Here is a 25,983-nt window from a genome sequence, read left to right on the forward strand (position 1 = left end):
CTTCCAGACTGTTTCTTTCTTGCTTTTGCTTCTCCTCTTTTCCTAAGCCTGACAGATTCCTGGCCCAGCTAGAATCAGGTTTGATTGTCCAAACGCATCTGATGAATTCATTCCCCATTCCATGCTTAATCTCTTGCATGATCTCATGCAACTCTGTTTCCCTAGATGACTTACAAATCTGTCCAAGAAATTATAAGTGAGTGTACAACATCATCACTTAAAACATCTGCATGTCAGAGGAAATTATGATTATTCAAATTGTGGAACGCTGCCTCTGCGGTGGCACCACTGTGTCCCAGGGTCCCCCTGCTCTGGGGAAGCTGGGACGGTGGCTGGCAGACGACGCCTCCCAGACTCCTTTGCTGAACTGCTTCCAATTGGGTCACAACACAAATTAGGCACTAGAAGGGGAAGGGGCTTCCTCACCCACTTTTGCTCCAGGCACCACACTTTTGCCACAGCAGCGACAGTCAGCTGCAGTGTCCCCCTTGTCAGGGCACTGCCAGGGCCAACCTCATGGGGCCCACACAGAGACACCAGCAACAGCTAGTTCCTGCCCCCTTTTTATAGGATGCTGAGAAATCTCTCCTCAGACCTCCAAAAATGCCAGCGACAGCTGGGCAGCATGTCCCTCCTCAGGGGCCCGAGACACAGGGGACACTTCTGCAGGCTCCTGGTCTCTTCCGTTTATGTGTCCCCCTGAAGGGCAGCACCTAGAGCCTGCCACCCTCTGTGGGTAACCTCAGCCCTCCTTTGAGCCCTTCCTTACTTGTGCAACCAATCTGGTTTTAAATTTGTTCAAAATACTAGTATATTTTAATCAACTGAATCTGGTTCATATAACTCCTGCTCTAAGGGCTACTACTTGTGCCCCCTGTGGCTGCTGCCACTTTCTCTGTCCTACAGACAGGTCTCGGTGCCTGACAGATAAAGGGACAAAGCGTAATGAAGACTGTATTTCATCACTCACAATTGATAGATCAAATAGCTGAAAAATATATTAAGATAATAGAGGGTCTAAATCAACAGCTTGTAAAGTAAAATCTAGAAAACATATGTTCACCTCTAAACATTATAAATGTGAACTATAATTCAGTTTCTCTTTTTCTTTTTTTTAAAGTTTCTTGACTTTGAGAGAGAAAGAGAGAGTGAGCAAGCAAGCTGAGGAGGTGCAGGAGAGAGAGAGAGAGAGAGAGAGAGAGAGAGAGAGAGAGAGAGAGAGAGACCCAAGCAGGTCCCACACTGTCAGTGCAGGGTCCGATACAGGGCTGGAACTCATGAACTTTGAGATCATGACCTGAACCGAAATCAAGAGTGAGATGCTCAACTGACTGAGCCAGCCAGGCTCCCCTCAATTTCTCTTTTCTACAGAACATAAGGAGAACTGACCAAAGATCCTCAATCTTTCTAAGTGAAAATAGCACAGACAAGTACATTTGCTCATCTTGCTGTGTAACTGGAATTTAATAACGAAATGAACACAAAGGTAAGAAAGCATAAACTAATTCAAAGACATTCTCAATAACCCGGAAGGAAATGATAATGAAAATCCTCCTTACACTGGTTTACCAAGCAGAGAAGCTAACATTCTTAGATAGTATACAGGATTATGATGCAAAATAATGTCAGATGTAAAATTTTATTCAACTAAATTGAATGATAATTCTGACGGTGACCGTGTTCTATAGTATATCCACTGAAACATCATTTTCCTGTTTTTTACTTCTCTACTAGCAGAAGACCATCATTAAAATTCTCTTAGATATCTATTCAAATATTCACCAAGGATTTTAGTATAATTTCACACACTTAAAATGTGAATTTCCTCATTCTTTAACATATGACACACTTGTAGGTCCATATATGTAACAGAACACAACAAAATCTTACAGGAATTGCATTTCCTTCTACACTGCAATCAATACGTGCTGGGGTGTAAATAAAGAATAAAATGCTGCAAAAAAGTACAGAATGAATGAAAATAACATTTAGAAAATAAAAAAATAAATAAGATGGTATTTTTAAATAGCTAGTGGCTCAGTGAGGTTTGGTAGTGGGAGGAGGGGATGAGACAGCAGTCAGAGTTGGGTTAGGGGAGAAGGAGCTGAGCAAAAGTGAAATGGCCACATTGGGAGTGAATCAGAAAATGTATGAGATTTGCCTAGGTTCAGATCCAAAGACATGGTGGATTTGGCACTCATAGCTCTTTCTGACTCAGAATCAGTTGGCCATAAACTATGATCTGTCTGGAGCTCTGGATGAAGCAAAGAGAAGAAACAAGCAAAAGCTCTAAATGGATATTTGTTTGCTTCCTTTCCTTGTGATTATATATATAGCCCCTGGTGATATGAAATGGAATTTGTAACTGACCATTGTAATTGCTTGTGCTCACTTCCTCATTATGGTTATTGCCAAAAGGATGATTTTTTTCCCAGCAGGATCTAAAATGCCTCTTACAGTTTTATCATGGAGTATTCATTGTTCCTCTTTCCTTCAACAATGAGCATAAAGTTGAAAAATAAACACCAAATGTTTGTTTGTCACAAGGAGTACTCTTGAGCCAATGATTTTTTCCCCCCATGGTATTTCTTTATTCTCTCTCTTCCCCGCCCGCGCCTCCCCCGCCGCCCGTCTCTCTCTTTCTCTCCTACACACACACACACACACACACACACACACACACACACTCAGATGCCTAACTGTATGCAGGTTGATAGGGTAATTTCCATCATGATTTTACATATTTTTTACATTCTCCTCTTTAACCCGAGGCTGGAAAAGACCCGAAACACAACTGTGATACGTATGGCATCCTCACACCTGAACTCATGCCCTATAAAAACATTTTTGCCAGAGGACAGATGTGTTATTGCATTATTATCTATTGTTGCACAATATCTTACCCCAAACTTAGCAGCCTAAAAAACTAAGCATTTACTTTCTAAACAATTTATGTGGTGAGGCTCAGGTGAGTGCCTCTGGCTCAAGGGCTCTGGTGAGGCTCCCACATACACACAGTGCAGCTTTCGGCCCAGACTGTCATTGTTGACAGGCCCAGGTCTGCATTAGCTAATCACTCATCAGGCCCCTGCCACACAGGCCTTTTCATAAGGCAGCCTAGAATGTGGCACTGGCTTTACTCAGCACAACCAAGTAAGCCAGAAAAAGGGTTAGAGAGGGTGCACAAGATGGAAAAGTGGTCTTTTTTTAACCCAATCTAGAAAGTAACATCCCGTCTATTCTGCAGTATCCTATTCACACGTGCAGCCCCTCTTCGGAAAGGTGATTGCACGAAGGTCTGAACCCAAGGAGGCAGGGGTCACTGGGAACGTCAGAGAAGCCGACAATTGTAATATCCAACAGAGTAGATTTTCATCTACAGAGTGCAATTTAGGTTAGAATGAAGTACAATTATACTGATGATTCTGCCAAGATAGCAAAGGATACCTATACTGGGAAAAGTTTCCTAAAATCTTTAGCCATGGTTGAATTTCAGTAGTGGGATTCCAAGTAATTTAATGTTTTTATACTTTTCTGTGTTTTCCAGATTTAATTCCAGGTCTTAATAAGAATAGAAATGCCTAAATACTAAAAATATATTTAAAAGGACATGAAGTTTAAAAAGAGACTGAATTATGCTTTCGACATAACAGTGTTGCCATAAAGAAAAAACACCAACCTCTTTTGAAGCATGCTCTGTACCATCTTTGTTAGCAAGCCTTTCCTGACATTCTCATTACCCCTCCCTATGCCTACCCCTTGGGAGAAATTAACACTAAAAAAACCACCATCTCTTCTGGGTTGTGTCCTATACCTAGACTATTGCCTGTACCCACTTAACTTTCCATCTCCCATTATGTGCTGGATGTGATATAGCCCTGGTTTTTGTCCCACTGCCTGATGCACCAGGGATACACAGGAATGATCGACTGTACATGCACACATGCATGGGCCACAGCAGAGAACAAGCTGACAACAAGGATGTCCTCAGTCTGTGGGAAATGGACAGTATGACCTTGTGCTTGCTCATCCATGAGTTACCACCACCTTTGTGTACTTTGGCCCTGGAGATTTCCTGTGGGAGATTGACTTATTCCCTTTCTGTTAGGCTCTACTAACCAAGAACAAACCACAGGCCCAGAAAGCATCATAAATAGCCATGGACCTGCCATGCTCAGCAACTCCAGGCTCCAAGAATGTTGATGCCTCTTTTCTTCACTGGTCATTCAGCCATGAGACTCCATGCACTTCTCTTCATGCTCCTCTTCTTGACCCTCTTATCCCCAGGTAAGGCCGTGGCTAATTGACCGGCTCTGCCATCTAGGAAGCCATCTGGAAGGTCAGACAAGATCCTGGGTTCATAAGCCTGATATCAACAGCTTCATTAGGATTATGATGCAGTGAAATAGGAAGGAGACCATTCCTTTGCCTGATACAGTCACATTCTTCTTTATCCTTACTTTGACTTGGGATGCCCTAGTGAGACATGACAACTGATTTATAGTCAGGCAGATTTAAAAGGATTGGAATTCAGAGGCATCTACCATTAGATCTATTCACCAGGTCAGAGGAAGAGAGGGACGGAATCCCATCAACAGGACCTAGGGCTAAGGGTATTTCTTGGGGAATCTGTCATATAAGTATTTGGCTCCCAAAGAAATTCAGAAGTCAAAATTAAGTAATGATACAAAGCTCTCATTATGGGATAGGTATGTCCATAGTTGTAAAAGCAGGGATAGGGTGATGTTATGCTTTTTTTTCATCTAAGACAGATGCTTTTGGCAAGTAAAGTAAATGGAGCACTGTTATAACTATATCACAAGAGCAACATAAATTAGACCTATCCCAGGCAAACTGGCCACACGGTGATTCTGCATAAATGGCACAGACCCAGAACAGAGTTTTAGAAAGAGGGTTACAGTCCCCAGGGAAGGGTTACTGAGAAGACCGAGTGCCAGTCAGCATCTAGGAAGGGATTCTTACAATAAGTCACAATCACACAGAAACAGTGCCAAAGCATAAATCTGGTCCCAAAATGAAGCAAGTAGGAGGGACACATGCTTCAGGGTGCTCATCCATGAGCTGTGGAGGAAGAGAATGGTTGATCTGGGAAATGGAGACAACACTAAAGGTGATGCTCTGCTCTAATAAATCCTTAATGCTAAGATGGTCATTAAAGGTTGTCAGGTTCAGGGCCACCTGGGTGGCTCAGTTGGTTAAGCATCCAACTTCAGTTCAGGTCATGATCTCACAGTTCCTGAGTTCAAGCCCAACATTGGGTTTTGTGCTGACAGCTTGAAGCCTGGAGCCTGATTCAGCTTCTGTGTCTCCCTCTCTCTCTCTCTGCCCCTCCCCCACTCATACTTTCTCTCTCTCTCTCTCTCTCTCTCTCTCTCTCAAAAAAAATAAATTTAAAAAATTTAAAAATTTAAAACATGGGGTGCCTGGGTGGCTCAATTGGTTGAGCATCTGGCTTCGGCTCAGGTCATGATCTCACAATTCATGGGTTTGAGCCCTGCATCAGCCTCTGTGCTGACAGCTAGCTCAGAGCCTGGAGCCTGTCTTCAGATTCTGTGTCTCCCTCTCTCTCTCTGACCCTCCCCTGCTTACACTGTCTTTCTCTCTCTCAAAAATAAAAACAATAAAAAATTTTTTTAAAAATTTAAAAAATTTTTCAAGTTCAAACTCATCATTTTAGATGAGATGACTATGTCCATGGAAGTACTTCACAATTTTACAATTTAAGTATTCATATATGCATCTGATATCCACTAAGACTATCCTGTCCATTGAGGAGCTATAAATATTTCCTATTTCCTGCTTTGATGAGGCTTCCAATGTTAGTCTTCCATGTTGTTCACATGCTGCTCTTTTTATCCTCTGCTAAATATTTTGACAACTCTAAGGATAGGCTGAACCAAGAAGAGTCCGTCCATTTCCACATGACGAGAGCATCCGTCAGTGAGACCTGCACGGGGCTCTCCAGTCTACAAGCCTCTGACCAGGGAAGGGCTCTTGGACTCCAGTGTCCCCATGCTGCCCTCTTGCTCCTTTTCCTCTCGTGGTCTCCGCAATTCCACCCACTCCTCTTCTTCAGTTCCACGTCTTCTTTCAGTTTCATCCTCCTTCTAGGTCCTCTGTGAAAAAGGCTGCCATTTTGTAGTTTCACCCCACTTCTCAACCCCAAACAGTCATTTGAAAATATCTGTTTATTCAGCTTTCAATAAAGTCAGTCATCTTATATCCAATATATAGTATCTTCGAGGCACTTTTCTGAGCCTTAGGTTGAAAAACTAGTAAGCCGTATTACTTGTCATAAGGATCTGAATGTTTTATGGGAGGAAACAGACATAGAACAGAAAGATTATATCAAAATAAGTGAAAAGTTAGAGCATGGATGTTTGGGAACATGGGGTTAGACAAGAAGTGAACGAATTCTTTTTGTGAGACTAGTCAAAGTACAAAAAAAGCCATATTAATTTAACAAAAGCAATTTTGATTATATATGCTTATAAATGAAAGATGGTTTGCTAAGTGAATTCGAGGGCTGGAGAGGGCTTCATACACATGAATAGATATGAGTAAAGATCTCAAGATGTGATGGTCACAGTGTATCACAGGTTCAGCACCAGCAATGTTGAGGCAAAGTGATTGCACCTGAGAGGTGGCAAAGAGAATGAGACGCAGCTTACAGAGCACCACATGCTGGGGCAGGAGGAGCTCACCATGTACTGGCTGGCTCTGATCATGGAATGGACTGACTCATTTGCACTTAGAAACAATGAGTCTAGCAATGAAACAATGAAGAAGATGGACAGGAAGGGACAGCCTAAAAGGGAATGGTCATGGGACTTACCTGCAAGAGAACACAACTGAGTGATAACCCTGGGTGAAGAGAAGGGACACATGAAGGGAACACGTAGGAGCTATCATTGACTGTAGTTAGTGAATAAATGAATGCTCTGGAATGATAATTCTTGGATTCCTGATTAAAGTCAAAGGGTGTTAATCCAGAAAGAAAATACAGTGAAGAGGATGTTTTTACATTCCTTCATTTTTGAGATTCAGACAAGGAGAGAATGAGGATCAGATTCAACATCTTGAGTTTTAGGGACCTAGGCATCTTCCAGGCAGAAGTGTATAACCCTGAAGATATGGGCCTGGTATTCAGATGCGAAATTGCTGCATGAGTCATATCACTGTTCTGTGATATGTGTCTAAATCTTCATAAGTACTTGGGAATGCTTAGGAGAAGCCAGTTGCACAAAAAGAGAAGACAGAATAGAGAAGATAAGTAAATGGGAGTAAGGACATGAGAGAATAAAACACAATTGGAGAAGAGAAAGGAAGAGAATACCATTGACAGAACCAGAAAAAACACCACACATACTGAGCAAATGGAAAAAATTGCTCAGAGCTTGCCAGTGGACTAAGAAAAACATTGAGCTGATGACCATCAAACCAAGTCAACTAACAGCAACAAGACATTCAAGAAGTCACATGCCAACTGAAGATTTGGTAAAGCTGAAACTAAAATAAGGTCATTAAAGTTATTTTTATAAGTTTTCCCCAGCTTTGCTGAGGACTCATTGACAAATGTATGTTGTACACGTGTAAAGTGTGCAACATGAAGATTTATGTATTTATTTGCAACAACATGGAGGAGCCTGAGGATGCGATGCCAAATGACAGAAGTGAGACCCAGGAAGACAAAAGCTGCCTGATCTCACTTATATGTGGAATCTGAAAAGTTAAACTCGTAGAAGCACTGAGTAGACTGGTGGTTACCAAGAGCTGTGGGTCACAGACGTGGGGAGGTCGTAAGTTTCCACGGAAATATGCCTGTGTGGAAGCTGGGCTACTTCCACCACTTTCGTTGCCCACAAACATCAGTCCCATTTGTGACAAGTTGCCAGTCTCTTTCCATCCCTTTGCCTACAGCTCTGGAGTCCTTAAGAGTAAACCAAAAACCATTATTCTGAGTGTCAAATTGACTGGTGAGAAAATGAACTCTTATTTAGAAGAAAATGTGGTTCGTGCTAACAGTTCAATCAGGAATATAGTGTCTGGTCAAATGCACATGCTCAATAAATAATAATAAATAAATTCAAAATAAGCAAGAGAGTATGAATAGTTTTTTGTTTTAATTTGTGTTATTTCACATGAGGCTAACAAGAGCTGTGACCCATCTTGTCACTTCCCATCATTTAAAGAGAAGCAGCTATAAAATTAAAAAAGAAATTGAAGATAGCCTGGAAACTGAGGATAGCATATTCTTCTAAAAAAAATATGACCTTCTGGAGATTCCTGAGAGACTGTAAGACAAATATTCTAATGAATGGAGCATTTCCACCATTTTTGTTTAGAAATCACAAAAAACCGTGAGTGAAAAAAAGAATTGAAAATAGCATCTTCAAGTGAACTAGGATATAGGTGGAATGTGAGAAAAAGAGGCACATGACTCCATTTTTAGGAAAGTTCTGGCAAAGAATACTTCTAGAAGTAAGGGGAACACCCTAAGAAAAGCTCACAAACATTCTTTTGCAAAACAAGAACAGAATTCATGGGCTGTCACTGGGAGCATCCTGGGGGCAGCAGTGGACTTGAGGAACAGGTAATTCAGACTAAACCAAGAGTGGCATTAAAAACTATATATACACAATACATAATCTACAGGTGAATATGGAAGGGGAAGAGAGATATTATATTGTGAATAACCCTATATTTGCTGATCTCTATTGGTTGAATAAGAGTAAGAGCTAACTTAAAATAACTGCTGGCACATACACTACACAAAGCTTTAGGTCCAGGAAAAACTCATTTCATTCAAAACCAGGAATAATAAAAAGTGAACAGTATTGGAATCTAAACAAGTATTTTTTTATATCATGAAAGATGAACAGGCAACAACATTTTTAAATGCTTAGACCCAGAAATCCATTCCCATGGGAATACAGCCTGTAGATATGTTCCATCTATATGAAAGCATGTAAATAATGTTAATCATCACAGCTTTATCTGTAAAAACAAAAGATTGGAGATCCCATAACTAATTTACATCAATCAAAACACAGCTAAATAAATGGCCTGTCTATGTATGGCTGCTATGAATTATTATAAGGTAGAATGACAAATACAAGAAAATGAATGAAGTAGAAGAGCTAGAAATGAAAAGCATTTGAGTATTCTGATTTGCAGATGACACAACAATAATGACACAATTATTGCAATCTTGATGGAAAAGTCTTTTTTCCCGTGGTCAATGGCTATTATAAATCATTTTACTATACAAAATTCTCTCACATATGTCTTGGTTCCACTGAGCATCATCTTAGGGATAGAATGGATCTTATGTTATGAATCCTCAGCTTTACTAGGTGAAGATACACTCTTCAGAAACTTGGGTGAACGAATTTAGAAGCCCATTAAGTGTTTGAAAGTGGTAGGAATTATGGGGTGTCTGGGTGGCTCAGTCGGTTAAGCAACTGACTTTAGCTCAGGTCATGATCTACATGGTCAGTGAGTTTGAGCCCCACATCGGGTTCTGTGCTGACCGCTCAGAGCCTGGAGCCTGCGTTGGATTTTGTGTCTCCCTCTCTCTCTGCTCCTCCTCCACTCGTGCTCTGTCTCTCTCTCTCAAGAATGAATAAATGTTAAAAAAAAAACAAACTTTTTTTTAAGTGTAGGAATTAAAAATAAAGGTAGAAGTAAAATAGTTGACAAAAATAAATAATTGGGAGGAGTTCAACGACAATAACAAAGTAAAGTCATTGTATTATTTAAGGGTAAATAATTTGATTAAATTTAGACTTCGGTATATTAAGAACATACATATTTTTTTTAATTATTGAGAGGGGAGAGTGAGCAAGCAGGGGAGAGGGGCAGAGAAAGAGGGAGAGAGGAGAATCTTAATCAGCCTTAATCATGCATGGAGCCTGATCTCACAAACCATGAGATCATGACCTGAGCCAGAATGATAAGTCAGATGCTTAACACCCAGCCACCCAGACACCCCAAGAATATATGTTTTAATTCTATAAGAACTACTCTAAGAATGGGGACAAAGGTTTAATTTCCCAACTATAGAAGAAAAATGAGATGATTAAAAACAATCCAGTAGAAAAGAGGAATTGAATGAGAGGAAAGGAATAGAGACTAGGAAAACAGAAAAAAAATGTGGTAGAAATAAACTCAAATATATCAATGATGACTAAGATGCAGATAGGTTACTTTTCTACTTCAAATCAAAGATGATTAGTGCTTATTTTAAAAATAAACTCAACTACATGGTACCAACCAAAAACAACAAACAAAGACACCTAAAATGTAAGCATTCATTAAGTTAGAAAGAAAAGATGTTATGGGCTAAACTGTGTCCCTCCAAAAATGCACGTTTTTAAGTTTTGTTTTTAATGTTTATTTATTTCTGAGAGGGGGACGAGGGGCAGAGAGGGAGATACAGAAGCGGAAGCAGCTCCAGGCTCCACAGGCTGTCAGCACAGAGCCTGATGCAGGGATTGACTTCATGAACCATGAGATCATGACCTGAACCAATAGCCAGAGTTGGACACTGAACCGACTGAACCACCCTGGCACCCCTAAAATACATATGTTAAATCCTAAGCCGTGGTACCTCAGAAGGTGAATGTATTTGGAGACTGGGTTTGTACAGTGGTGATTAAGTTAAAAGGAAGTCATTAGGGTAGGACCCAAGCCAATCATGACTGGTGTCCTTAAAAGAGGAGGGAATTTGGACACAGGCACAGACAGAAGGAACACAGTGTGAAGATGCACGACACCCGCCTACAGAATACACATTTTCCAGTACAGCCAAAGCATTTATGAAAATGACCATACCCTCAATCATAAAGCAAGTGTCAAAAATTCAAAAAATCAAAATAATTAGTGTATTAAATCACCATGTTGTACACTTGGAACTTCCATGATGTTATATGTCAATTCTATCTCAGGAAAACTGGAAAAAATTAAAATAATAAAATTTTGCAAAATTGGGGAAAATTTTTCTTTGAACCTAATTCATTTATGCCAGAAATCATTAACAAAAATATAAATATTTGGAAATGTAGAAAATACTTCTGCAATAAGCATGCATCAAAGGAAACATCAAAATGAAAATGAGCAAGTGAATTATATTAAAATAAGCTACATGAAGGTAAGTGAGAATGGAGAGAAACACATGAAAGAGACACAAACATGTAAAATAATCCCCAAAACAAAAAGTTGGTGTTTTAAAGACTAATACTCTTTATAATAACCTGGGGACACTGATCGAGAAAAAAATGAGGCACACTTAAGTAACTATACCAGGAGTGCATAGGGTGAAATCACAACAGGTGCCCCAGAGATCCAGAGAAAATGAAAGGGTAGTAGAATGTGGGCACTTTGTCCTGTCCCCTCTTGTGCCTTTAGGGACTAATCCTTAGTGGTAATTCTTCCCTCATCTTCGTATCATAACTTTGACTTCTGCTAGATTGTTACTCTTAGCTTAGGAACATGCTGTTGTTTCTCGTATAAAAAAAAAAAACACTAAACTTTTTTTCTCTTCTTCCAATGCCAGCTGTCACCCTCTTCCTTTGCTCCATTTGGTAGTGAAGCATTCAAAATGTCGTCCACATTTTCCACCTCCAGTTCTTCTCCTCGAATCCTTAAATATACCCTGAGCAGATGTTCTCCCAACCCCTCTCGCTGCTACCTGAGCTGTGCTCGTTGGTCACCAAGGGTCTCCACATTGCTGGATCCAATGGTCACCAACCGTTGTGACCGTACTTGGCCAATCATCAGCATTTAAAACAGATGGTCGCTCTCTCCTTCATCATACACTTTCTTCTGTTGGCTTCCAGGGTAGTGCATTCACCTGATTCACAGCCCTCCTTCCTAGACGTGCCTCCTCCATGTCCTTAGCTACTCCCTCCTCTCCTCCCAATGTTCACCATCCTGGGGAGACCCAGTGCTGAGTTTCTGGTCCTCTTCTCTTGCCTCTCCCCAGCCATTCCTTGGGGCTAGTCCCATCCTTTTATACTCTCCTCTTGGACCTCTCTTCTCACCTCCAGACTTGTAACAAATATCCAATGGCATAATTTCTGTCTCTGTTTGGATGTTTGTATCCAGATCTGAACTCCTGATTTCCCCCCGTACAGTTACCCCCCATCACAGGGGGCCGTAGCTGGCACTCCACGGAGCCGCTCTTGGCTCTTCCCCCCTCACCTTCAGTAGGCCTCCACAGGGGCACCTTAGAAGGCCTCCCTCAGGGCTCCTATCTAGGTCCATCCTTGGACAGCAGCTGCCCCATACTCAGTGAAAGGCCAGGGTGTCTCCAGGATCTCCTTCAGCATCTCTGCCCTGCCCTGCATCAGACTGCAGTAGGCTCACTACTTGTATACCTGTGAGGGAACTCTCTCACTTCCCCCATGTTCTCCAGTGGCACACAGGTGCTGCCTGGTATGAGGAAGGGCTGCCTTAGGGTGAGACTTCACAGTTTTCCAGCTCGGGTTCAAATTTCAGTAGCCCCTACATGCCTGTTCCTCCAACAGGTCACAAACAGTTCTCTTGCTCTCTACCCAATTTTCTAAAAAACATTTGGAAGAGGAGCCAAGATGGCAGAACAGCATGGACACCATATTGCACACCTAGAAAACTGATTCGAGGATCCACACTACAATCTGCACAGCCTAAACCATAAAGCATACTCAATGGAAGGGCATGAAGAAAGAGTGAGTCTGATGTATCTAGGATCCCAGTAATGCTACAAAAGCCAACACTCAGACCAGACCGTAAGCATTTGTTTGAAGTTCAGCTGTTTCCTTTTTATCTCCAGCAGGGGCTGATTCCTCCTTTTGAGCAACCACATATAAAAACACATAAAAGGTCCCCTCCCTTTCATTTCTTTTAATTTTTAATTTTTTCCAGATTTATTGAGATGTCATTGATATATAACATTGTGTAAGTTTAAGATGAACAATGTGATGATTTAATACATGTTAATACTGTGAAACATTTACCGCACACAGTAAGGTAACATGTCCTTGACCTCATATAATTACCATGTTGTTGTTTTTATGGTGATAACATTAAATCTCTATGCTCCCAACAACTTCCAAGTATACAGTATAGAATTGTTAACTAGAGTCACTAAGCTGTGTCTTACATCCCCAGAACTTATTCATCTTGTAATTCAGAGGTTGTACACTTCGACCAATAGCTCCCTGTTTCCCCATCTCTCAGCCCCTGGTAGCCACCATTCCATAGTCTGTTTCTATGAGTTTGGTATTAGTAGATTTCACATATAAGAGAGATCAGATGGAATTTTTTCTTCTCTAATTTCACACAGCATAATGTGATCAAGGTCCATCCATTTGTCATGAATGGCAGGATTTATTGTTTGGCTGAATTACATTCCGTAGTTGTATACATCACAGATTCCTTATCCATCATCCATTGATGGGCTCTTAGATTGATTCCATGTCATGGCTTTTGTGATGAATAATGCTTTGATGCACATGAGAATGCAGATATCTCTTCAAGATAGTAATTTCATCTCCTTCACTCAAAAGTGAAACTGCTGGATTCTGTGGTAGTTCTATTTTGAATTGTTTGAGGAATCTCTGTATTGTTTTCCATAGTGGCTACACCCATCTACATTCCCACCAACATGCACCGGTATACCAGGTTTTCTCCACTTCCTCACCAGTACTTATTATCTCTTGTCTTTTTGGTGATAGCCATTCTGACAGGGATGAGGTGACATCTTGGTGTGGTTTTGGTTGGCATGTCTGTGATGCTGAGTGATGTTGAGCACATTTTCATGTACTTGCTGGCTATTTGGTAGTCTACTCTGGGAAGATGTCTATCCAGGTCCCCAGTCATATTTTAATTGGATTATTTGAGGAATTTCTTTTTCTACTTTTGAGTTTTTAAATGACTTCCTTATATATTTTAGATCTTAACCCTTTATTAAATACATGGTTTGAAAATATTTTCTCACATTCTTTATGCTGCCTTTTCATTTTGTTGATTATTTCTTTAGCTGTGCAGGAACTTTTCAGTTTGCTAATGTCCCATTTATTTTTGCTTTTGTGGCTGTGCTTTTGGTGTCATGCAAATAACCATTGCCAAGACCAATGTCAAGGCTATTTTTTTTCCCGTTTTCTTCTAGGACTTTTACAGCTTTGGGTCTTACACTGAAGTCTTTAATCCATTTTGAGTTAGTTATATATAATACATTATATATAATTATTATATATATATATATATATATATACACACAATGTAATCTGCAAACAGAGACAATTTTTAATTTTATTTCTTTATTTCCAATTTGGACACATTTTATTTCTTTTTCTTGCCTGATTGCTCTAGTGAGGACTACCAGTATTCATGCTGAATAAGGAATATTGACAATGGAAAGCCTTGCTTGTTTTCTAATCTAGAGGGAAAGACTTCAAACTTCCACCACTGAGAATATTTGCTGTGGGTTTGTCATATTTAATCTTTATAATGTTCAGGTATGTTACTTTTATACCCAATTTATTTAGTGTTTTATATGAAAGGATATTGAATTTGGTCAAATGCTTTTTCTTCACTTATTGAAATAATGTGATTTTTACCTTTCATTTCATTTACCTTCACATTGAGTGATTTGCATATGTTAAAACATTCTTGTATCCCAAGGAAAAGTCATTCTTGATAATGGCATACAATCCTATTAATGTGCTGTTAAATTCAGTGCAAGTGTTTTGTTAAGAATTTTTTGTATCTATCTTCATCCAGAATATTGGTCTGTAGTTTTCTTATAGTGTCCTTATCTGATTTGTTGTCAGGATAATGCTGGCCTTATCAAATGAGTTTGGGAGTGTCCCCTCCTCTTCCGTTTCTCAAACCCCAGTCCATAAGCACTTGTAAGGCCCTTGGCTGTTAGTGTGCACTTGCTTGGCTGCAGGATCTCACCATCAGTGGACACAGCATGAGACCAGAAGTGTGCAAGTGCACAGCCTCAAAGTGCATGTGTGGCATGGGGGTCAGCTGGGGGGAGGGTGGTTTATGCTAATGTCTTGCACTAGAGAAGCAGCAGAGGCTTGGGCTGGATGCTGGGGCACGTCCCCAACTCTGGTGGGGGCAGGGCAGGGAGGGAAGGAGTAGGAAGGAACTCAGGCGGCTGGCCTCAGAGGACAAGAACCCCTGTGGGGTGAAAACCGGGTGAAACCTGCAGGGCTCTGGGGCGGGCGGCTGCGCTGGCCCCTGGTTTCTTCTATGGCAAAAGTTGCTGGGTCCTTGTCAGAACAAGTCACTGGGGACGGCAGTCGCATCTGCATGTGGTGGTTACGGTTGCCCCTGCTTTTCTCCTCTGGTCCTAGCCACCTCCACACGTCGCGGCTTTGTCAGTCTGGGTGGGGTGAAAGTGGGACAGGTCCTTCGGGAGGTGCCCCAAAGGCTGGGGAAGTTGGTGGCTTACCCACACGCTGCCCTGGGGGATGGGACGGCACAGGCGACCTGCTGCCGTTCTTTCCCTTTTTGTATGGTTATTCTCAGGGTTTTTGTTTCAGTCTTGTTCTGATGCTTCTTAGGTGCACAGCAGAGCTCTTCCAGGGCAGATTTTGCTCATAGTGAGCTGCCTACCTGTTGATCTTTGTGGGGGCGCGGAGGCTGGGGTCCCCCACACCACCAGCGTGGTGATGCCACTACCTCCCCTTCCAGTAGGGCCTTATCACTTTGGGTTTCAGTCACCAGCTTTCTCTGAGCGCTCAGCTCTGTGCTGGGGTCTTTAACAATCTCCGCTCTATGAACTAGCCAGCTTGCTCTCTTTGTCAGGAAAACAGCAATTTCTTTTGTAACTTTTTACATCCTGAACAGAAGCTAAAGGTCACTTCGATCCTTTTTCAAACTTCACACGTTGGAGAGTATTATTACTCTCATCCATTTCATGGAATCTGCTAGAATTCCACCTTGGCTCTGAGGCCGCCTCTTTCTGTGTTAAACTGTTTCTTCCCAGTGTGTGTCCTCTGGACCTTCCTTAGAGGTAGATATCTTCGTGGTGAGTCATTTCAGTCTTTATGTGTGGATCTGTAAATGTCCTCCTTACTCTGGGAAGAAAACACGAAGAAAGAAAACACCATTTCACCCAGCAGTTATTTCCTTGCAGTCCATCTTTTTTGGCTTTCACTTTGCTGTCATAGCTTAATTATCATTTCTTTTTTTTAATTTTTACATTTATTTTTACTTTAAAAAAAATTTTAAGTTTTTATTTATTTACTTTGAGAGAAACAAAGTGAGCGTGGGCCTGCAAAGAGAAGAGAGAGAGAAGAAGAGAGAGAAAGAATCCCAAGCAGGCTCAGCACTGTCAGCACAGAGCCTGATGCGGGGTTTGAACCCATGAACTGTAAGATCATGACCTGAGCTGAAATTAAGAGTGAGATGTTTAATTTCATTTTAAGTGTTTTGTGCCTTTTTCCCCCAATGTTTTTATGATTTGTTTTGTTTTATAACAATGTGAATCTCTTTTATATTATTAGTTAGGAAATGCTTTTTTTAAAAATCTTGAATCTGCGGATTTGTAGTTTTTCTATTATTTCTGGAGAGTCTTTTTAAGCACTGCCTCCTCTTACTCCTCTCTTGTCCTGTGCTTTTAATTAAATAAATGTGAGAGCTTGTGTCTCAGTACTGAGTTCTGGGTAAATAAAGTGGATGTGTCTCTCCATTCAGTAATTCCCTTGTCACCTGTGTCTAATAATTGGTCACTAATACCTTTCATTTATTTTTTCAAAAATTCTTTTTCATTTCTAGAAGTTTCTATTTTTCAAAACTGCCCACTTACTCTATTATCTAATAGAGTTCCTTGTTGCTTGTACAGCTTTGTGATAGTAGATTTTATTTCTTTAAACAATGTGCTACACAGATGTTTAATTATTTGTCACATTGGTAAGGCCAATACCTTAAGTCCAAATATGTTGTTATTTCATTAACTTTTGCTCATGGTGCCTTAGCTTCCAGATCATCTGTCACAGAGAAGTCACTGCTCATCCACAGTCCACCAGTGTCTTATGGATCTAAATTGAGAATGTGTCTCTCACCATCCAAAGCTACACCATGAAACCTCCTCCATGCTTTTCTCAGTGCAGGAGCTGAAGGCTTTAACAAATTCCAGGAGTGAGGACCACCATCTGCACTGCTGATAGTAGCACTGACCTTCTAGAGCCCTACCCCAGCCAGCCGACCAGTGCAGAGGGCCCACTGGTCAAGCTTCAGTTTACAGACTTATTTTCCCTGAAAAAGCAAATAGTCTAGGACACTGGCCTACCACTGTCAAGAAGAGCAGCGTTTCCAAGATACTCTCTTCAATCCATTTGTTCTATGATGGCAGTCACTTGAGAGTATCTAACTCGCAGTCACATCCAAAAGCCTCAATTGTTCTTTCCATCTGATCGTATTTTGTTCTATATCTTTCAGGAACTTCTGTTTCTGATGTACTGATGGGACCCTGTGCTTTGAGGCACCCCTACAGATTTTTTCCAAATGCTACCTACATAATTCCATAGCAGAAGGAGGAGCAAAGAGAGAGCAGAAGCAGGAGGCTCGCGTCACCACTGACTGCTTATCCTCACGGTGTTGTCCACAAGTTTTAGAACTGTATTTGTAGCAGGATTCTCATGGGACACTGAGGCCTTTCTCTCCAGGAAGCAGCTTTACTTGTGCCGGCACAGGCTCAGTGGGCTAAGAGCCAAAAGGCTGAGCCTCAAGTGCAGCGAGGTGTAGCCTTTTATATAAATTCTACTTGTCTCCCACACATGGTAACATACACACTATCTGATTGGACGGTCTATGTTGCAGGGTCGTGAGGAGTGTCATGTACAGACATACAGTCTGGCTGGACAAGGGCCAAGTTACAGAGTGATGTCGGAGCTACACATACATTAATAGGAGTTGATTGGGCCACACCACCTTCCTTTGTTTTGAGAAGGCCTCCACCTCATTCCTAGTTCTACCACATATTAATATAGCATTAATATGTAGGGACATTTTTCTTTCCCTTCTGATTTTCACGGGACTAAGGCTAGTATTTCACTATGAAGTGCTATATAAAATTTATGTTCAGATGACTTGAAATTTGGTTAAGGCAATATTCTCCTCTTCCTATTTTTAAAATAATGTTTATCAGAAATCAACGTTGATTTTCTTTTTGATTCTCTCCTTAAAAATACATATTTAAATTACTTATGTATATGTATATGTCATTTTGCTACAATAAATAGGAACCAAATTTTAATCTAAAAGTACTATCTTACCATTCTTAGCCAGGAATGGCCTCAATAGGAAAACATATAAAAGTAATGTCCATTATAAAAGTAATGGGACAGCTGAGAAATTCTTATTTGATAGGATCCATCCATTACTGAGTGGACCTCCAGTTGCATCATGGGTGGGAAACCCTTGACACAATGCAAACTCTCAGTGCAGAGGTGAGACCAGTGGAAGCTATTAACTGTCCCTCTCCTACTTCTTCCTTAGGTGGCTTTTCTACTGGGCAGTGGTTTTATTTTGAGGATTGTACTGTCATCAGCTCTACCATTAGAGAACTTCCTATTAAATTAACTTGGCTCTAATGTAAGTCATCTGGAGAAAATAATGGTTTGGATGTGATGACAAATTTTCAGCTTTTTAGAATCAAGGGGAGTGTGTAGAACAGACGAGATCCACCACAGGTCTACACGATCTGTTTTTCCTGAAACTTCACCCTACCCCCAAGCTAAACAGAAAGGAAAAAGGAAAAGACGGCAAATGTACAATACAACATTTTTAAAGAAGAATGAGCATACAGATCCTTACGGGGCCTGGAATATGAGGGCTGTCGCACCAGGTACAGGTGCCTATAGGCTCACTCTGGCCCGTAAGCCACACATGGTCTTCATTCTGTCTTATCTCATCTCACTTCTTACCAAACTTACTAGTTTTCCTTAGTGCTCCACCAACATAGGTCTTTCTGTTCTTCCAGTAAACTAAGGAAGGCACCTTGCTATTCTACGTGCCCTCATGTGAATATGCGCTTGTCTTTTTCACGCCATCATTCAGACCTCAGTTCAAAGGCATCATCCTCAGAAAGCCTCTCTCGGTCCATTCTATTAACTGCATCCTCCAGACTATATCGGGTCAATTAGTGTATTATTTTGTTCTAAACCTCACTTTCTGAAGTTAGCTGAGCATCCTAATTTTGTATGGTCATATTTTATTCACTGAACTTAAATCTTGTAAGAATAAGAAATATTTCTTCCGTTTTCATTGTTCTATTGTTAGTGCAAAGAAAAATTCTGGAGACTGGAAGGCGCTCAGCAAATATTTGTTGAAGATCTGTATAAGGGAGTAACAATGATGAAATTGGCATATTTAGAACATATATGTGAAAGGGAAATGAAACAGGGACACTTACGTTAAGGGGTTTTAAAATAGAGCCAGAAGGCCCTTTAGGAGGTGGGCCTTATGCATGCTGTCACTCATGGAACCATTCATGTTTGAATTGGGCCAAATCACAAATATTCCATAAACTCAGTCCAAAAACCTGGCTACAGAACCAGATTTTGCTTAGTAAGAACTATTAAAACCAACCATATTTAGTCAAGATTAGCTTTCTGCCGCCAACACCAATCAAAAATTCTCTGTGAACAATGTATACGATGCATTCCCTTTTTGCTTTGAAAACCATTTTGCTTTAGGGGCATCTGGGTGGCTCAGTCAGTGGGGCATCTGACTCCTGATTTTGCTTCAGGTCATGATCTCACAGTTCGTGGGTCTGAGCCCCACATCGAACTCTGTGCTGACAGCAGAGCCTGCTTCAGATTCTCTGTCTCCCTTTCTCTCTGCCCCTCCCCCTCTGGAGTGCTCCCTCTCTCCTCCTCCACTCTTCCTCGCAAAATAAATAAACATTAAAAAAAATTAAAAAAAAGAAATCTTTTGGTTTAAGGACTTCTGCTTCCTAGTAGGACACTCTCTGAGTTGCTACCAAATCTGTATTCTCCAAACTGCAATTCTTTGATCCACATGAACACTCTTGCTTAATTTTTGCTTCCTCACAATTCTATGTTGACATATATTTTGTCCATCCCCTTCTTGTTCCACTTTGCCATTTACCAAAGTCTCTTTGAAGCATAAATTAGCAACGCCAGGAACCTGTAAGAGGAGGGAGGGCTCTGCTAAGATCTGGGCTGCTGGGTAGACAACAGAAGGACAGCGAAGGTGATGTGGACAGTTGACGAGGTCCTCTGTCAGGCTTCTTTGCGGCACACATAGATTCTCCTCCCAGAACTCTCCCGTTCTCACACGTGACCATGTTCAAAATCTTACCTTCTACTCAGGAACTAATGACTTCACTGCCTCTCTTCTTCTGCAGTAAGAAGTGGTTTGGCTTCTGCTGAAAACAACTGTTTAAATCTGGCTGGCATTTGCAGAAGAGACATCTGCAAAATAACAGAGGATCAGATTGGAGCCTGCAAACGGAGATGGAGATGCTGCAGGTCTTGGTGGATTCTCCTGCCCATTCCAACCCCACTTGTCTATTCAGATTATCAAGAACCCCTTAAGCATAGGTTGAAATGAAACTAGGAAAAACATCAAAAGGAAAGGTTTTTTTTTTGTATTCAACACATTGGAAAATACAAATTAAACACTTCCAGCTTTATTACCACTTCCTACTATCCCTGTCAATAAAAATAAATAAATATGGCCTTCAAATCTCAAGATACTACTTCTTTGTGATTCATCTTCAGATTCATACAATCTCTTTAAAAGTGAGAAATCTGGGGCGCCTGGATGGCTCAGTTGATGGAGCGTCCGACTTTGGCTCAGGTCATGATCTCGGCTCATGGGTTCAAGCCCTGCACTGGGCTCTGTGCTGACAGCTCAGAGCCTGAAGCTTGCTTTGGATTCTGTGTCTCCCTCTCTCTCTGCCCCTCTCCCACTCATGCTCTGTCTCGCTCTCTCAAAAATTAATAAATGTAAAAAATAAAAAAAAAATTAAAAAGTAAGAAAGCCCATTTGTGTAACAAAAGCACTTTCTGGATTTGTCACAAAAGACCAAACGGTTAACAAAAACTGAAGATACAGTTATACAAAACGTAATTCAATGGGCACACAGAAAGTACAAAGGAAATGCAAAGGCAAAATCAGAGGAAATACAGAAAGTAACGGGTGGGAAGCGCTTTGGATGGGGGAAAGGTAGAAAATTGGAATGGGGCAGGAGAAAATCATTTTGGGATCCTACATAATGATTTTCATTAAATGGCAGATAAGTGGAAGGAAATGAAAACAAGAAAGGAGAGAGAATGAGAGCTTGAAGATCAACAAAACTGTACATTATGTACGCTAAAAGATAACAGCTCGACCAACAAAGAGATGTTTACCTCTCCCTCCTATCAAGAAGCACTGTGACCATTCAGAGGCTCTCAAGCTGTCACTCTCTAGGACAAGTATCTTCTTTTCACAGGACCTAAACACTTTACTGTAAAAATACAGTGACCCCTTTTGAGAGTGTGCTGTCAGTATCCCTTTCTAAACAGACATTCTGATGCTGCATAACTTTTTTTTTTTTAATTTTTAAAGTGTTTATTTTATTTTTTGAGAGAAAGACAGGGCACTAGTTGGGGAGGAGTAGAGAGAGAGGGAGACACGGAATCCAAAGTGGGTGCCGGGCTCTGAGCTGTCAGCACAGAGCCCAATATAGGGCTCGAACTCATGAGCTGTGAGAGCATGACCTGAGCCGGAGTTGGAGGCTGAACCAACGGAGCCACAGGCACCCCCTGGTGCTGCACAACTTCTGACTATAAGTCATCTTCAGCTTGAGTGTCATGAGATGTCACTTTCCTGTCCTGGGTGTCAGAAGACATCAACCCAACTATATAACTCAAAGTAGACTCTCAGTAGGAGTTTTTCTTTACACTCACGTAGAAAATTTTGATGATTAAAGAGATTTGGTTGGGAGTAGGACTCCCCCTTCTTTTTTCTTTAATGCAGTGCTTATGAAGTCTTCTTTGGGTTTATTTTTAATTGTTGTAGTGTGGACATTTTTCACAATCATTTGGTATAGTCTTGAATCACTTTAGGGCAACTTGACCTTAAAATGTTGGAGATGTAACACAGGTCATCTGTTTACTGTGCAAACAGGGACAGACCTCTTTCCCACCATTAGGGGATAAACCAGAGAAGCACCACACCTGAGTTGCCATTTATTTTACAACGACTAGGCCTTTTGGGGAATGATAGGATAAACTGAGTCTCTCAGCCAAGTCAGTATAATCCTGTTACTTATCCTTACCCAGACTCACAAAATAGGGTGCACAAAATTTGTTCCTCAACAAGACTAACTTTTTATGAGTGTTCCAGAGCCTAAGAGTTTGGAAGACACATTTAATCTGTGTTAGTTCACCTAAAACAGCATGGCACCCATGATTTGTCATTTGGAACAGGTGTGCTAGAGCTGACCCAAACTGCCTCCTACCCTGGTTTATCTTAGAACCATTATGTCTCATATAACTAAGAAGAAAAACCTGAGAGACTTAATGAGATGGAATCACAGAGATTTCGAGAAAGATAAAACTCTAACAGATATGCGGGAAAGAGTTCACAACCTTGAAAAAACAGGCTTTGGCTGTATCACAATTGCCACCAAAGAGAGATGAATAGACTGTAGTCCTGAGAAAGAACCCTGGTGGCGGGTTCCAGAAGGCTGTTGGACACACGGATACATTCTGCCCGCCTTTCACCTGGTTCTCTCTTGCTGACCACAGAGTAGTTTCTTTAGGCGTGAGTATCTCCCTACAAGTATCTTTTAATTAGGTGGGTACACTAATAACATCTTCTGCCTCTTGGCACATATTAAAGCATTTTAATCAAAACATTCTTCTAATATTCAACTTACACCAGGCCTCCACACCCTGTCTAACCCTTTCTGATTATTGGACGTGCCACACTTGGCTTAGTAAGTCAATATGTTGATGGACTTCCAGGAGACAGAGGGTGTGTGTATATACGCTGCATGTTTCCAACTACATTCAGGCTCTAAATGCTGGACGAAGAATATGTGAACTACAGGAGATCATTATGAATAGTTCCGGAAGTAGGACACCAGAACAAGAGGTCCCAGATCTCGTCATTCCGCAGAAACACTGATGAAACACCAGCCACGGATGAAAATACCCCTCTGAGAGTTCTGGAGTCCAGATGAGAGACTGTAGCATGTCACTGTTGTACAAAGTCTGACAGCAGCCACATGGAAAAGGGTAAGGAGAGTTCCACTTCACCTGTCACCTGTCACCCCTGCCCCAAGGTGGCAGAGCTCAGCATGGAGAGAGATGCCCTCAGTGAGCGATTTCTCTCACAAAGGAAAGAGAGAGTGTGGTGTAGACAGCTTCCCGGTGCCCTGGGGGCTCCGCCTGAGAGGCCTGTCTCTGCCTCGACTCACCCAGCATGCTGAGGGGATCCGCACATCATGGGGGGCAGATGAGGACAAAGAGAAGTTGCAGGACCCACACACTGATCTCAACAAAGTGGCCTGCAGACGCGGCTCTCCAGCCCACTCATGAACCCCAGCAGCCAGGCTGGGTGCTCACGCTGAGGATCCCCCTCCCTCCCCAGCACGTGGAGCCCAGCGGCTGGGTGGACAGTGCGGCATTAGTAAAAGGTGCGTTAACGCTGAGACCTCTCCTTCCGGGAGGGAGGGAGACGAGCGGAGCTGTGCCCAGCTCCCAGTGCGCCAGCGCACCGCCCTAGGGGAAGGGGTGGGGACTCTCAGCGCCTGGCACAACAGGATGGGATAAGGCCTAGGAAGACCTGTGGCTCCACACTCTGCTCTTCAGGCCCACTGGGCACAGAAGGCCCCACCCACCTTCCAGGCACTCTAGGGCAGAGACTGGGCCTCTAAAGCTCCAAGCATTCCTGTCCCCAACATCCCTGGGTGTCCCCATGTTTATGCCTCCTCTGGGCACAGCCCGTGCAAGGGCCCTCAGGCACTGGTGCCACATGCCCACAGCCGCCTGGGCTATAATGCACACAACTCGCTCTACTGGTCTGGAGTCACAGGGACAAGCCTGCCCCCATGGCTCCCATAGGCATCCATCACCCTACTGGGGCATCTCTGGGGTGGACACCCCCTCTGCAGTTGTTTTCTCCAGGCGTCTCTGAAATCTGGGTGGAGGCCACCAGGTCCCCACCGCTTTGCGGCTTTGGAGGCGTAGCGCCCGCCACGCTGATGCCTGTGGGGCAAGTGGGGCTATTGAGGAGCTCGAGGACAGGGGAGCCTGCAGTGTGAGGTGGCACCCGGCCGCAGAGGGCTCCTCCCTGGAGATCATCCACCGCGCAGGCTTGTGCGCTCTGGGCCAGAGACAGGGGGCTCGGAGGAGGCTCGGGGCTGTGATGTTTCCATAGGAAACTGTTTCCCTTCTGAACTTGAGCACACTGACTAATCTCCCAGCGCGGTGGTGAACAGCTGGTAGCTTTTGCTGAGATGGCCCATCCAGACTGATCTGCTTCGCGTTCTGGCCACGCCCATTGTGTTCTCTCCCAAACAGGCTTTTGCTCATTCCTTTCAACAGGGGAGGCTGAGACTTTCTAAATGTTTAAATTGTGCGTCCTCTCTGATTAACAATTCAGTCTTCCAGGCATTTCTCTTTTTGCATTTCATATAAGCAGTGCAGAGAAACCAGGCCACCCCTTCCACACTTTGCTTAGATGTTTCCTCGGCCAGATATCCACTTTCATGGCGCATAGTGCTGTCTGAGGAGGGGGCAGAAGGCAAGCTGACAGGCCACAAACACCTTCTGCCCCCCCCCACCCCATGGTGGGATGTGTGTGACGTTCCTCAGGCTCTCCTGGAGGCCCAAGAACAAAGGAAAGGGGAAAACAAACTGTTAACTGATAGAGATCTTAGGACCTGAGTATCTATTTACAAATATCTTAGTAAATTACAAGAAAAAGGCAATCTTATCAATAGCCTCATCTCCAGAAACCCATAGACTCATTTCCAGGAGCCTTACATCACCCCTCCATCGTGCTGTGGGAAACAAAGGCAGAAGGAAACGGCAGACATAACTCCATGTCCTCATAACCTGCAGTCCACTGACAAATACTTGAGGCTGGCCAAGTAAAACTTCTCTCCAGGAACTCCCTACTGTCTTAATGCTAATGTTTTGCTAGAGGGAAAACAACCTGAGCTTGACAATGGCTAGGCCTCCAGGTTCCTGAGTCTTCTTGAGCATATGAAAATCTCACTGGAAACTCCCGCCAGCTCCTTAGTATAGAACTAGTCTCTCCTCAGGGCCCCAGGTCAGCTCTTTCTGCCCACTGGTCCTTTCCCTATGCTTGAATAAAATCACCTTTTTGCACCAAAGATGTCTTCAAGAATTCTTCTTGGCCATTGGCTCTGGACCCCAGGAACCCCACTATCACCCCAAAACCTCATCACTGCCTTCTGCAGAACACTGGAATGTGAACACACCTCTGCCACATTCTTTGCCACGTTTTGCAACAAGGATGGCCTTTCCTTCATTGTCCAAGAATACGCTTCTCATTTCCGGCGGGCCCCTCAAAGAACGGCCTTCAAGGTCTGTTTCTGCTCCCATTCTGCGCAGGGTCACTTGGCATCTCTGGGAAGACGGAGGCTTGCCCCGCACTTGCGCTCTTTGTTTTCTGAGCTTCCATCTGCATCATCTTGAAAGGCCCTGCTCCTGACAGTTTGAATTATTTCTAAACTCCCGCAGCCTGTTACTGGTTCTGAAGCCAGTCCCATGTGTTCAGGTGTGGGTCACAGCAGCGTCTGTTGGTATCCATTTGCTGCCCTGTTCTGTTTGGGCTGCGGAAACAAAACACCACAGCCGTTCTGGCTTACAAACAACAGCTCTATTTCACACCGTTCAGGCGGCTGAATCTCCAAGATGGATTCGCCAGCATGGTGGAGGTCGGTGTGAGTCCCCTCCCAGACTGCAGACTGCT

The 25,983-nt window shown here is 42.5% G+C and overlaps 1 protein-coding gene across 1 annotated transcript in view; it reads left to right on the forward strand.

Annotated features, from left to right (window-relative positions):
* Positions 1-20,739, forward strand: part of DEFB109B (defensin beta 109B) — a 42,652-nt gene extending 21,913 nt beyond the window's left edge. The window contains exons 2-3 of the mRNA XM_029933954.1: positions 4,109-4,287; positions 20,393-20,739. Coding sequence (XP_029789814.1) covers positions 4,197-4,287; positions 20,393-20,598 — 297 coding nt within the window. The 5' untranslated portion in view covers positions 4,109-4,196 and the 3' untranslated portion in view covers positions 20,599-20,739. The remainder of the gene's footprint in view (positions 1-4,108; positions 4,288-20,392) is intronic.
* The last annotated feature ends 5,244 nt before the right edge of the window (positions 20,740-25,983 follow it).

Source organism: Suricata suricatta, chromosome 1 (genome assembly GCF_006229205.1).
Source record: "Suricata suricatta isolate VVHF042 chromosome 1, meerkat_22Aug2017_6uvM2_HiC, whole genome shotgun sequence".
In the NCBI taxonomy this organism is placed as follows: domain Eukaryota; kingdom Metazoa; phylum Chordata; class Mammalia; order Carnivora; family Herpestidae; genus Suricata; species Suricata suricatta.